The sequence below is a fragment of the Mauremys reevesii genome, linkage group 18 (assembly GCF_016161935.1).
Source record: "Mauremys reevesii isolate NIE-2019 linkage group 18, ASM1616193v1, whole genome shotgun sequence".
Classification (NCBI taxonomy): Eukaryota; Metazoa; Chordata; order Testudines; family Geoemydidae; genus Mauremys; species Mauremys reevesii.
This window is the reverse complement of record NC_052640.1, coordinates 21,122,729-21,136,618: the sequence shown is the minus strand read 5'-3', so window position 1 is coordinate 21,136,618 and position 13,890 is coordinate 21,122,729. Positions and strand designations below refer to the sequence as shown.

Here is a 13,890-nt window from a genome sequence, read left to right as displayed (position 1 = left end):
CCTTTCTCTCTAGATGACAGCTTTGCACCTTGTCCACTGGTAACATCTGTCAGTTGTAGAAATTTAGAAATTAGTTTGGGTACAAAACTTGACATGGTTGTTTATTTACCAAAAAAAAAAATACAACCCCCATATTTCTTGTGATAAATGTCCTGGAATACTGAGTATCTCTTTATATAAAACAAACAAACAAACAAAAAAAACACTCCTCCATCGCATTTCCAGAGATGCTTTGTTGAGAGAATTTTGGAAGGAAAATCATCGTGCTGTGATAAACCAAAAGACACTCTGAGATTCTCTTGCAATTCTGCAGTAGCCACCAGATAGCAGAATACTCTCCCCGAAACCATGCATCTTCCTTTCAACATCTCTGAAACTTCCCACCAACTATGAAGTAACAAAACAGAGCTATGTTGGCTACTGCCCTGTTAGGGAGGAATAAAACCTCTCACAATGAGAGGCTAAAATCTTACACTTTAGGCACTTAGAAGGTATAATAAATGGCTTTATTAAAGTAAATTAATCTGCTTGGAGACATGTCTGCCCCTTTAAGAGCAGGATACCGGTATTCAGGAGAAGAAGGGAATATAGGGGCTGTTGGCTACAGCAGAGCACCAGGAGTGAGGGCTTCTGGGTTTTATTCTCAGCTCTCCTGCTGATTGGCAATGATGAGCCAATCTTTTAACCTCTTTGTGCCTTAAATTACCCCTTTCTGAGGAAGGAAAGTATTCTCACCATTTTAAAGGTGTTTGAGTTTTAATTCATGTTACCGAGCTGCTTTGAGACTCTCTGATGGAAAGTCTTATAAAAGTGAATATCATTATGACTATATTTGCTAAATAGTACGAGTGCTGAAAAATACAGTTGTCAGAAGTTTAACTGCTGCTGTTGTAAATAAATCTTGATGGTCATAATGCCTCTTATTCTCACTAGCTTCAGAATTGTTTGCAAAATGCCAACTAATATTTCCAGACAGTTTGGTAATATCCATCCCCATGAACTGTTGATAGAAGCAATAGAAATGCAGCTGTCTTACATCCGGATCTTGCAAGTAGATCTGTGCAGGCACAAGGCTCCACCTGTGCAGATTCCATTGCAGTAATAAGGCCTCAATTGGGAAAAGTGGAAACGAGCAGGTGTGTGGCCAGTTCCTTACGCTGATTGGTCTTGTGATTAACCCCTTGTGCTCAGGAGAGATGAGGAAGGTGTGCAGATGACAGCCCAACAAGTGTTTGAGGAGTTCATTTGTCAGCGTCTCATGCAAGGATATCAAATCATTGTGCATCCCAAACCACAGAAACCAACTACCACTGTACCACCCCCTCTGAGCAGCAGCCCCCTCTACAGCCGAGGTGAGTGTCACCTGCTTTGTAGCTCCTTTACTCCATAATAAATTCTGTCCTATCTTTCCTTCACTCCTCTTCCCCCAACAGCCTCCACAGTGATCAGTCAGACTCATTCTTTCTCTTCACATTTTACTTTGTCTTATGTGATTTGGTTACTTGGAGGGAGAGATTTCCAGATGGGGGGCAGCACAAGTGCAGACAATGGAGAGTCAGCTGTGACTGCAGGAGATGGATATGGGGTTGGGGAGGTAGAGTGTATCCAGGAAAGCAGTTCTGAACTCTGTTTGGAGACTTATAAGAAATGGGCCCTGTACCCACTGGGGTTTGAAATATGTAGGTGAGCCAGTTTAACATAGTTCGGGCTAACACAGGTTTAAATACAATTTGCCTAGTCACTGTAGAACAAGTACAGCTATTTTTGAAACTTTTTTTTTTCAATTTTAGTCTGGAATAAGTCTTTTGAAACATGACTTAAAAATGGCTGTGTCCAGGCCAGAGTGGGCAAGGTTAGCCAGAACTGTCTTAAAACCATGCTTCAGCTAACGCAGTTTAATACCCAATGTAGATGGTCTCTAGATTATGTGGGGTAATGCGGTCCCACTTCCCTTGTTGGAATCACAGTCTAAATACAGGATTTGATTTAAAATGATGTTACTTTAACTTTGTCCCAAAGACATCATTAAGGGGAGGCTTGAGGGAGGTGAATGTGTGAGGGTAGGAACGAGAATTATTACCCTTTGTGGTTTTGGGTGGGAAGCAGAGGCTTAAATGGTGAGACTCGTTTGGAAAAACAACACATTAAGGGATTAGCTCCAGAAACGAAGCACAGAGAAGGATGGAAAATGATGCTGAAATTACTAGCCCATCAATTAGGTGCACAACACTTCCTGCAGCATGTCTGCTGCTGATCTTGCTGAGCAAGCCTTCCTCAAAGAAATGGTACTAAAGATGACGCTTGGTTCAATTTGTGTTTGGAGTCTCATTCATGGAATGTTACAGTATAGGTGCAGTTTGTGCAACAAGCTGTGACTATTAACATAGGTGAACAGAAAGATGTTCTCTTTATGCATTACTTATAGGCCTTGTATCACGAAATCAGCCTGAGGAGGAGGATCAATATTGGCTGAGCATGGGCCGCACGTTCCACAAAGTCATCTTGAAGGACAAAATAATTACAGTCACTCGATATCTGCCAAAGTGAGTATCTCTCCAGTCAAGTAAGTTAGCACCACCTGTCCAGCAGACTTGCTCTCTCTCTTCCTACCTGTATTTGCTTGGATGACTGTATTCAGTGCCTTCTGTTACAAGGAGGAGCTGCCGTTGATAGTGCCAGGATTGGTGAGGCTTGCTTTGTCTTTGTCAGGTATCCTTATGAGTCTGCTCAGATAAACTACACCTACAGCTTGTGCCCTTCACACTCTGACTCTGAATTTGTCTCCTGCTGGGTCGAGTTCTCCCACGAGCGGCTGGAAGAATACAAGTGGAATTACCTGGATCAGTATATCTGCTCTGCTGGCTCTGAAGACTTCAGGTGAGAGATCTCATTTTCCATCCTGATTGCTCTGTGTCCTATTTTTTTTCTTTTTTCCTTTTGATCTACAATTGACCCAACATTTTTCTCTGTAAAGGCTTGAATAGCTCTGGTGACATGGTACTTGAGGGAGTGTTTGACCTGCTTTCATTGATATGCTATTATCAGCTCTGTTACCCTTGTTTGAATTTTACATAGCACCATTTTTGCATTGCCTGATTTTGGTGCAAAGCCTCATGCATGCTGGTATTTGTGATCTATTTCTTACCCTCCTCCATCCCCCGTGCATGCAAAAAAGTATGATGACATTTTGTCATCCTTGGACAGTTTCCCTGACTTCTCATTCATTTCTAGATACAATTCAAATTTTCTTTCCTTAGCTTTTAAAACCTTCTGTGGACTTGCTCAAGTTACAGACCTTGCTTGACTCTACTCCCTCCCCTCTGTCGACTTTAAAACTGGCCTTCTCTTTGTCCCTTCACAGAGTATCCCCAAAGGTATTGAGCGCCTTTTCCTCTGTATCGTCTGTTGGGTGAACCAGCCTCCTTGTATCTTTCCATCTCATTTCAAGTCTCAACTGAAATCCTCTGTGCCTTAGCCTGTATCTCTGACATTTATTTTCCTTTTGCTTTTTACAGTAGAACCTTGTTACAGCATTGCCTAATGCGTTACATTAAAAGTGAAGGTCCATGTGACATTATGTACTGTGTTTCAACATGCTTGGTGGTAAATACTTCCCACTGACATTCATCCTGCTGAATGCCCCATCATATGTAGGTCATTTTGATGCCTAATGGCACAGCCATGAGATCAATTAACGGAGTTAATACTCGCTTACATCCATGATTTTAATGGAAGTGGGAATGCAGTGGGGACGTGGTGATCTTTGCAGTTGTAACTCAGTGATATTGTAATCTACTTGTTGGACTCTAAGCAAGTTGGCACACAACCATGTTGTATAGAATCTCTCATTCACAGCTGAGAGATATGCTGTACCCTCTCTGCTTTTTTAATTTGTCCACCATGTTCCTTCCTCCAGCCTTATTGAGTCACTGAAATTCTGGAGGACGCGCTTTCTGCTGCTCCCAGCCTGCATCAGTGCCACAAAGCGCATTACAGAAGGTGAAGCACACTGTGATGTGTATGGAGACAAGCCCCGCTCTGATGAAGAGGAATGGCAGCTCTTGGATGGCTTCATCCGCTTTGTGGAGGGTTTGAATCGCATTCGTCGGCGCCATCGATCAGACCGGATGATCAGGGTGAGTCAGTGTTGTAGTGGGGTGGGAGGCTGAATTTTTGAAGCACTTCTAGCCCTCTAGTAACGTTCCCAATTGACTGGCATTGCAGTAAGCAGTACTGTACTGTACACTACGCCTGTTGGCTTCATTGCTTTCTGCTCAGAGACAGTCTGTTGCTGAAACAAGCCTGATATTTGGGAACCACCATCCAGTGATGGACTCTTTCACTGCTTTGTACTGTGGCAATGGTGGATGTGGGGGCATTGTGCATCCTGCTCCTAAGGGAATGATGCTCAGAAGATCCTCGTCCTCTATGGAATGAAACGATTTACTTTTCTGAACTGAGCAGGCTGAGTGCTGCACTCAGCAGCTCGGGTAAAGGAAGTCATACAGGTCGGTGGATCCATTGTCTATAATTATACTTTTAGAGTCACCAAATGGCCAATACTATTAGCTATTGCTTACAGGTGTATGAAATTCACCCAAGGAGTCCTGTGCTGCTTAGGAAATGTATAAATGAAGGAGAGTATGTTTAGTAACTTTGCTAGTTCAGGGGGGTCTAATTATTTTTCCCATCTTAGGTTTTGTCTGCAAGGGGGAGAATGAACCACATACCTATTTCAGAATAACTCGCCTGTGTGGAGATACTGTTCTGGAATAAATTCTGAAATAATTACTCCATTTTGTGAGCACAGTAATTATTCCAGAACAAAGTCACTTTTATTTTGGAAAAGTCCCCCGATGGGGAGCTACTCTGGAATTGCTATTCTAGTCAGTTTCCCCGTGTAGAGAAGCCCTTGCTCTTTTGTTAAGCGCTGTCTCCAAACTATTATCACTGTTATCAGGTGTGACTTTATTGTTGATCAGCTGAACCTTGAAGACCTTGACTCATTGTTTCCTCTTCTGTTCCTTTTTACTTAGAAAGGGGCTGCTATGAAAGGCTTGCAGATGGCTGGCCCAATCTCCTCTCACTCTCTGGAGCCTTCTGGGCCTCCTGTTGGGAAGAAGGGAACCTCAGCTCTGTCAGCCCTGTTAGAAATGGAAGCCAGTCAGAAGTGAGTCTGAACGCTTCAGTTAATAAACACCCTTATCACAGAGCACCCACCTGGCACGGGCTTCAGCACATTGGGGAATTTATCATCAAACAAAGGAAGCACCTCAGATTTTGCTCCCTGAGAGGAGTTACAACAGTGGGGAAATGGCATCCTTTTCAGTAGGACAGGGTATGTTACATCTGTACAAGTGCAAGGGTAGCAAAGAGATAAGATTATATTAGTAATTTACAAAGACATCATCACCATAATATCTTGGTGCATCACACGTGAAACATGTTTGTATCACTTGCTGCGGGCAACAATACTGGCCCTGCCCCCGAATGAATCACCTACCCACTATGAGAGAAATAAGGAAAGTGGAGGAAGTGGTAAGGAAGTGCCTTCATTTAGATCTACCCAGCATAGTCTTGGCTAAAAAGATGAGCCTTGCACTAGGCTCTGAAGGATGACCATCTCTGACACTGACAGTTCAGAAGGATTGAGCTCCACATTTGAGATCCTACCATCCAGCTGGTAGGATACAACACAGTCAGTATAACATTACTTTGTATAGAATTGTTCATAAAATGTTTGGGGATATGGTTTGTCGAGTCCAGTAATATATCATTAACACCCTTGAGTTATAACATCAGACAACAGCAGGTCTCTCAACTACACTCACATTCCAGTAATGAAGCTCATGTTCATGCTTATATCCATTACTGTTACTGTTCTGAGGGTACTAAGCATCATATGGGAATGTGTGTGATATATTAAGACTAAGCTAGCAAGAAAGCTGTAGCAATGTCAGTGCAAACAAAACTATTTCCAGACCCTTGTTGCAGACAACCGGCTTCCAATCTGGTTGTACCCATCTATGACTGACAGCCATAGCTCCTCAGATGATCTGTCCTTTGGGTGTGTGGGAGAGAGGCAGTTTCTAAGCTAACCAGATCCTAAACCGTAGAGATCTTTATGGATGAAAACCAAGATCTTTAATGACATAACGAATTTATTTGGAAACTCCTGATTAATGTTGTTAGAATATTCAAAATCTTCATTATGAACTAAAACACTTCAGAGGAGGTGGTAGGAAAGTTACTTCAACTCAGGAAATATAACGTACAGGGAGGAAAGAGACTAAACAGGGAATTGCTGGTGTTATGCCAAATTCCACTTTGTGATCACACTAGAGTCTGCTTTGCTCTCAGTGCTGTGGGTGGATTTGAGAGTAAGTCCCATTATCACAGACATTCTAACTCCTTGTTAACGCCCACTCGTGCTAATCAGTTTTACGCACACACTCGCATGCACCTTCCCACATGAGGAGAGAATTAATTCAAGTCCTTGAGCAGGTGACACCAGCAGGGAGATGAGTCTTGCAGAAGGATTTTTGAAGCCACAGCTCATACACTGTAGGAGACACTACTGGTTAACTATGTTTGCATGCTAGCTTTGTGAGCTGCCTTCCTTCTCTATTGGAATAGCTTCAGTGTGTTTGATTTTGTGGTGCAAGACTAAAGCCTTGTCCACACCTGAGATTTCAGCCACCGGTGTAGCTGCACCAGTGCAAACCCTCTAGAATGGACATGTCTTGCGCTGGTGCAGTGCTATTTATATTGGTGCATTTTAGAAACTGAGCTACCTTGTTTTAAATCACATCTACACTAAAGATTAGGTATGGGTGTGGCTGCACTGGTCGCTAACAACTCAGCATAAGCAAGGCCTCAAACCTCCTAGTTACCTGTTCCCTCTGTTTTTGTCTTGGGCTTAGCAATACATTGTGGGATGGGGGCAAGCACCTGTTCATTGTTCATGAAATGTCAAGTGATCTTCTTTTCTGTATCTCAAAAATGTTTGTGTCAGTTCATACTGGCTCTGTTTTGACTGAATGTCCATATTTGAGATTCATTAGCTCAGGCAGAAATAGTCTATAGGTTCATGGGGAAAAAAAAAGATTAATAATATATTTTGGCAGCCCCAACTGCCATTTTCCTCTTAAAAACAAACGAAATGCTCAGCTACTTGTAGGAGATTTTCACTCTAACAACTCCCGTCATAAGACAACAGAGTTAGTCGCATTTTTTAAATTCTAGTACTATTCCTTCTGCAAATCCCTATGGAAAGTGCTCTATGATAGCTGCATTTGCACAAAAGTGTCTGCCTAAAATGGCTGTAAAACTGAGGCTAAGTAGATATGTTACCAGCAATAATTTAGGAATGATGGTGAGTAAATTCCAAGAGAGCTGGTACCAGATATACCACTGAAAACAAGGAGTTTGATGCTAGTGTACTAGTGGAGAGCTTTGAACATATTCAGAGGGCAGCAACTACTGTGCACTAGGAAAAGCAGTTAATAGATTCAGGACTCCAAGGTATTGTGTATATGGGGTAAAATCATTCTTTTCTAATCTGATTAGACCCCTTTGAGTGCGTGGGAAAGCATCTGTCTCTAGAAAGCACAGCAATGCTTCCTCCCAAAACAATAGTTTTCAGCCAGTGTTACATGGTGTCCCAGGTTGGACCATACAATCTTTATGGCTTTTGATCCTTTGTTTTAGGACCCTGGGGGAGCAGCAAGCAGCAATGCTTTCTGGGAAGAGCTCTTCCCAACCTGCTGAGAGTGGGAGCATTGCCATCACTCCCACCTATGTGGACAGCCCACGCAAGGTAACAACACTCTGGCCCAGTCTCTAGTTGATACTTGAGAGAGTCTCTTCTGAAATTAACAGAGTTCTTGGAGTGATTGTACACTCTTGATTCGCATATGTGCCATGCATGTGAGGTCAGATATTTTTAAAGCTAGCAACTTCTGTTGGGGCTGCTGCTTTGCATCCTAGATGTCCTTGTGCATCTCTCCACCCACAAAAAGGCAGAAAGGGTGGGGCAGGTCCAGCTGTCCCTCAGTTCATTCTTAACACCTGTGGCAGCCAGATAGAACCCTTGCAGCATTGGCCTGCTTCTCTATGCACTGTGCTAAGTTAGTCGTCTTGCCCGTTGGCAACACACAACTTGTTTTGCTTTATTTTAGACAGGTTCAGGTTTTAAGATAGAAACACCACATACACAGCCCCATACAGGGGCTCTGGCAAAATGGCAGAAGCTAAATCTCTGAGGTTTGAAACCTGCCTCTTGTGGGAAGCTTCAATGCCACTTAATGATGGGCTCTTTAAGTGCCTATTTTATTTAGGAGAGGGACATATTCTTGAGCGATGTACCATATATCACCTCTTTTTCTAAGCAAACTCAAAGTTAGAAAAACCTGCTTAAAATTGTGCCTCTTGGAGCACTCTGCAAGCTCATTGGACACTGAAAGGAAGGATTCACTCTAGACCTCAGTCCTCCAGTCTGTCATTCTCAAGAGCCCCGGGGAGCTGAGATTCCACCCTAAGCCTCCAGAGCTATGTTGACCAAGAAGCTCCCGTTATTTGCCTCCGTTCTGGCTTTGATGACATCTGATGGGGTCGGAAGGAGCACTGCTCCAGAGCTGAGGCACAGGTTCCTACTGAGTCAAGACACAAGATTCATAAGTCTGACCTGTCTCGGGATTAACTGTCGAGGGGCAGCCAACAGCCTGAGAAGGGCCCCTTTGGTACCTTGGTACTGACCATTAAGAACGTGTCAATGGTACAGTACCCAGGGCATATACAGCATCGCCATAAAGATCTGCGTTTGAATGTAGTTTGTATTGTCAGTTGAACTGGCTCTGAAGTTTTGACCTTTTCACTAATTCGGAGACATGGACCTCACTGAGCTGCCTGAGAGGAGAGGGTCAATACACTTAAACTTGGAAAAGCTAGGTGCCGAATATGAAGACTGAAGTACATTTGCAAACCTTCAGACCCTAATTTGTGCTATAAAATCTCATCTTAAACCTCTACTGCATAGTAACCTGCACTTCTTCACTCCTCTTCCCTAGTTTAAAAACCACACTGCTTTTTGCACCATTGCTGGGATTTCGCATAGCAGGACGCGGGGGAGGAGAGTGATATGGGGAACCAGCATGCTCTACAGATGGAGGAAGGAATAGCTTGGCTGTCAGTGATTCCTGCTGACTCCATTGGCAAAGTATTTTATCACATGCTACGTAGGAGACCTTGCTCTAAGCACAAATGCTGCTGGCCATAATCAAAAAGTAACCATGTTAAAATCTGTCCTTCATGGAAGATTTAGTGTAGAGTTCAGACAAGTTCATCAGTCACTGGCAGTACTTGGATACTCCAGTGATAAACTCTTTTTTTATAAATACCTACAAACAGAGATTTTAAAGAAAGCAACAGGTATTTTCACATTCACAGGTTACAATTAAATGTTTCCATTTGTATATGAAAGATTCCGAACAATAGCAAACCTCATCAAGCAACTTCAGACTCACCCAAAAACATCAATAAGAGCATGTCTCAGACTTCTGGAATACATGACCTCATGCATCACATAAACATCCTAGAGCTCAGAGCCATCCACCTGGCATGCAAGGGATCCTTGCTGCTACCCCCAGGATCAACAATCCAAGTGCTGACAGACACGACCACAGCTGTGTGTTATATCAACAGACAAAAGGGAGCATTCTGAGTCAGTCACACCAAAATGTACCTTCCCAGGCTGCAGGACACTATGGTGGATCAACTCAGCAGGCAGTTCTCAGACAACCATGAGTGGTTAGCATGATGAGTTAGCTTGGTCCAAAGCCATCTGGGGAACACCTGGCAGTTTGTAAAGTTGCTTGCATTAGCATGTGTGTTTGGGGCCACAGCTCACCTGCCATGTTCCTGCACCAAAGAAGGTGCCAGGTTTATAACCATGTAGTGAAGTTCCTGAGGACATAAGTCATGTGTACATGTACCCCAGATACAGGCCCAGCTTAGTAACTTCAGACTGGAGAAAGGCTTGTGCCTAAAGAAGGCAACAAAGAATGGAAACACAAATGAAAACCTAGAGAGGATCGATTGCTTTATCTTTTGTGGGAGGAGGATCTTGGCACAAGTCCTTGGTTAGCAGCAAGGGAAGAGTCCATGCCAGGTATGTGTGTAGGAGGGGGAGTGCCCATTTAATTTGTGCATGCTTTGACATTGGTGAAATAGCTTCTCCACAGTGAATTTCTCTCCCTCTCCCCTGCACCGTAATAGAATTTGAGGCTGTGCTCAGAGCTGCATGTGCTTGGACAGGCCCCTGATCAGTGTGATGGTCTAATCTGATTGACTGGGGCATCTGTAACAAGGAGGCAGAATGTCTCAGAGCAGAGTCTGCTGATGCTCTGAACTCTGATGTGCCTGCCTATCTGGACGGAGGTGTCTTTTTGGTTTTTCACTCCTTCCCTGTGGTGACTGCACATTTGCACAACACTGTCTTTGCTTTTCTTCACCTCCTTGTTCCTGTCACTGCTGCCGCTGCTACTGCTTCTACTTCCTCCGATGCCTTCAGGATGGGGCCTTCTTTATGGAGTTTGTTCGCAGCCCACGCACAGCTTCGACCTTCCACCCACAGGTCAGTTTTGAATCAGATCTTCCCATCCCTGGCATCTGGATTGAAACAATGAAGTGCACCTCAGATCCTGAATTTGTAACTGAGGAAACTAGGCCTGGGCTAATTACCACATGTGCTCACTGGTTTCTGCAGTGGTGAGATGTGCATTGCACTAAAAGGAGAGTAATTAATATAAAGGGACTGCTGGTAAATGCACTTATCTCCATCCACAGCTCTGTATTTGTATTGTGTTTTGGATACTCCTGTACTCTTCCTTGTTGTTCTTTATTTGCCAAATACTCCAAACTTTTCCTTTCACGTCGTTAGTAAGTTCCTGATTTCCACCTTCCTTCACTAAACAAGGATGGCAATAGCTCTTACTTGTCTAATTTTCTGTTAAATATCTCCTGTGGTATCTGCTTGATAGCTGGTGCTGTAGAGAACCAGGTCAAGGTGCCACCTTAGAATTCTTAGGTCACTCAGGGATGAAAACATTGTGGAATTCACTGTGGTCTCATGGGGTAGTAGTGTCAGATGCCATTTGCGCACTCCTTAGTAGTTGGTTACAGGGTAATACATCCTCAGAGGGTGCTGCTAGTCCAAGCCAGCTCTGGGGTTGGGAGGGATGAATGTGCTGTAACTTCAATATGGAACATCTGCCACTTTTGGCTGTTTCGAAAGGGCACAGTTTGCAAAGTGTGAGAGCTTGGGTGGTGGCAGTGGGGAGAGGTGACACAGAGTAAAGCCTTCTCCAACCCCCCCGAACTGTCTGTCATCTTCCATCAAATTCCCTGCCAAGAGGAGCTGTATGCCATCAGTCAGGCCCTGTGCTTGAATCTGGGCACTGTGGAATCACAAAGGCAGATCAACCCTAATTGTACACCTGTTTGAGTTAGACTTTCTCTGCCGTTCGTCTCCCTCACCCACTCCTCTTATGTAGCTTTTACATAATTTGTCTTTCCCTAAGCCATATGTGTTAATGGCAGATGGCAGCTGATAATTACAGCCTGTCTTTTGCTGAATCTTTCTGCATTCCTGTTCTTTCTGAAAGGCTTTTATGTTAATTTTTGCTAACTATTCAGTCTGCCATGGTCTAGTACAAGTGTTCCTGCGGGAGGAAAGTGTCCTGTAGTATCACTCAGTGACATGGCTGTGGGCGAGTGCCAATCAGTCTCCCGATACTACCCTAAAAAAAAATCAAAGATAGATGGATTATGGCTTCTTTTTAGAGAGAGAGAAAGAGAGATGTGTGTATGGGTGTGCTTTGTTTTGTTTTGCATAATGAAAGCTGCAATCCCTCTGCTGAATTCACATGCTTCAATCTCAGAGGAAGAGCTGAGGTTATCTTCTAAATTGCTCATCGCTTCCATTCAGTGACTTGAGATCCTGTTCTATCAGTTGCCATGGCTGTGTGGTGGTGCTTATTCTCTTAAATCTAAATCCTTTCTTGTTCGTTTTAAAATTTGAAAATATCAGACTGCAGCCAGCTTTGCTGCCTTGCCACCAGTTCTCTTAGCACGGTTGCTGCTTACTTGATGATCTTTATGTTAATCTGGGTCAATTTGGGACACTGATGTAACGAATTGCAGAGTTGTCAGTAGCTCTGATCAAAACAAGACTGTGTTTGTCTTTTGTTGTATATGTATGGTTGCATAAAGGACTGCTTGCGCCAGGAAGAGTCTGAGCTGGGGTGCTTACGAGAGGCTGGGGTAGTGGAAAAAGGATTGTGCTGTGAATTACATAAAGGTGTTGCTATGTTGCGCTCCTTACAGGTCTCTGTAGATCAGACGGTTCCTCCAGCCCTAGATGGCAACATGTTGATAAACACAGGCCAGTCAGCTGATAGGGGCAGCACTCAGCCCCTTGGAAGCTCTCAGAATGTAGGAGACCAGGGATATGCCACAACTGGCTCCATTGAGAACAGGTAAGAAGAGCACAGCAGTTCTGTAACGATAGTCTGTTCAATACATTCCTCTTGCTGGTAACAGGGGTGGGGGTACTTAGCATAGGAAACATAGGACAGTATGTGCTGTGCTCATGTCATGTGTCAGCACTGGAAGGCACATGTCACTTGAAGACCATGTTCTGTGACTTAGATGAAGAATGCTGTCCTTGAGTAGTGGCGCTAAAACCAGTCTTCTAGCCCAGTTGTCCAGCACTGAATGGGCATGAGCCTGATTTCCCTCACCCCAACAGTCTGCTCCTTCCAGAACTTTTTTGTGGTCTATTAGCAGAGCACCAAGCCAGGGTTTGAATGGACATGGAAATTAATACCTTCTCTTCTGTGAGGAGAAAGGGGTCCCTCCAGTGCATAGTTGGATCAAGTGGGTTGTTGGAATCCAAGGGTTCCAATCTGGTGGTGAAACACGGTGGGGGAAGTGGTATTAAAAATAAACTACAGTAGCACCTGTTTCCCATGTTAGTATCTTTAAAATGGCGTGTTTTGAATTGCTTCTGAACTACAGTGCATTCAGTTGGGTTTGTATAGCATGAGTAAATCCAGTGCAAAAATGTGCTTACAGCTTTCACCTGTTCTTTAGTCATCTCTGTTTATTCCTTAAAGGTAACTAACTCCTCCCCTTTGCTCTGTGCTTCACTAAGGAGGTTTCCTGAGGCGAGAGCTACATGCGTGGACTCTCCTCCCTTTTGCAAATTACTGGCACATGCGCCAACAACCGAAGATAAAACATGGAACAATTATTGCTGTGAAGAGAAGAAACAGCAGCTCTCCTAAACATCTGCCAAACTAGACTGGCAGCTACAGGACTGTTAAACACAATTTTATTTACTTTCCAGCTCTCAGCAGTCTTCTGCAAGCTCCCTGACTTCTTCCTCCACTCTGATCGAGATTCTTGAAGCCATGAAGCACCCCACGTAAGTTTTGAGTCAAAACATGCCTAAAATCTCACTGTGAGGCTTTGAAGCAGGATTTGATGGGTGGGCACCCAATGGAAGAGTTTCATGGTCTATGGTGGAATAGCTTTTCTTTAGCAATCTTTGTATTATTCAGTTCTAGCCTCTCCCAGCAGGAGTCACTGTACAAATTAAGGTACAAATGTGGCTGCACAGAGTTCAGGTGCTGCAGTCCCAGGTGTGCCTAAGCAGGAATCACTGTAGAGGGAGTAATTTAGGAGCCTTCTCCATTGCAAAATACAAACTTCTGCAGTCTCAGAGACTAACGGTACACAAGCTACAGAGAACTTCAGAATTCTCATTCTGCAGTAGTAATTTTTCTGTGTTTCTGTGTGACTTCAGTTCATGTTAATTACATGCTTAAC

General features: G+C 43.7%; 1 protein-coding gene across 14 annotated transcripts in view; it reads left to right on the top strand.

Moving 5' to 3' along the window:
- DEPDC5 (DEP domain containing 5, GATOR1 subcomplex subunit) overlaps positions 1-13,890 on the top strand; it is a 62,599-nt gene that overhangs the window by 35,580 nt on the left and 13,129 nt on the right. For 9 of the 14 annotated variants that reach the window (XM_039505641.1, XM_039505644.1, XM_039505643.1 and 6 more), the window contains 9 exons: positions 1,192-1,352; positions 2,426-2,543; positions 2,710-2,877; positions 3,917-4,136; positions 5,037-5,170; positions 7,711-7,819; positions 10,571-10,633; positions 12,385-12,536; positions 13,409-13,486. In XM_039505641.1, coding sequence (XP_039361575.1) covers positions 1,192-1,352; positions 2,426-2,543; positions 2,710-2,877; positions 3,917-4,136; positions 5,037-5,170; positions 7,711-7,819; positions 10,571-10,633; positions 12,385-12,536; positions 13,409-13,486 — 1,203 coding nt within the window. The remainder of the gene's footprint in view (positions 1-1,191; positions 1,353-2,425; positions 2,544-2,709; positions 2,878-3,916; positions 4,137-5,036; positions 5,171-7,710; positions 7,820-10,570; positions 10,634-12,384; positions 12,537-13,408; positions 13,487-13,890) is intronic. The other 5 variants (XM_039505649.1, XM_039505650.1, XM_039505648.1 and 2 more) reach the window with 2 other exon arrangements.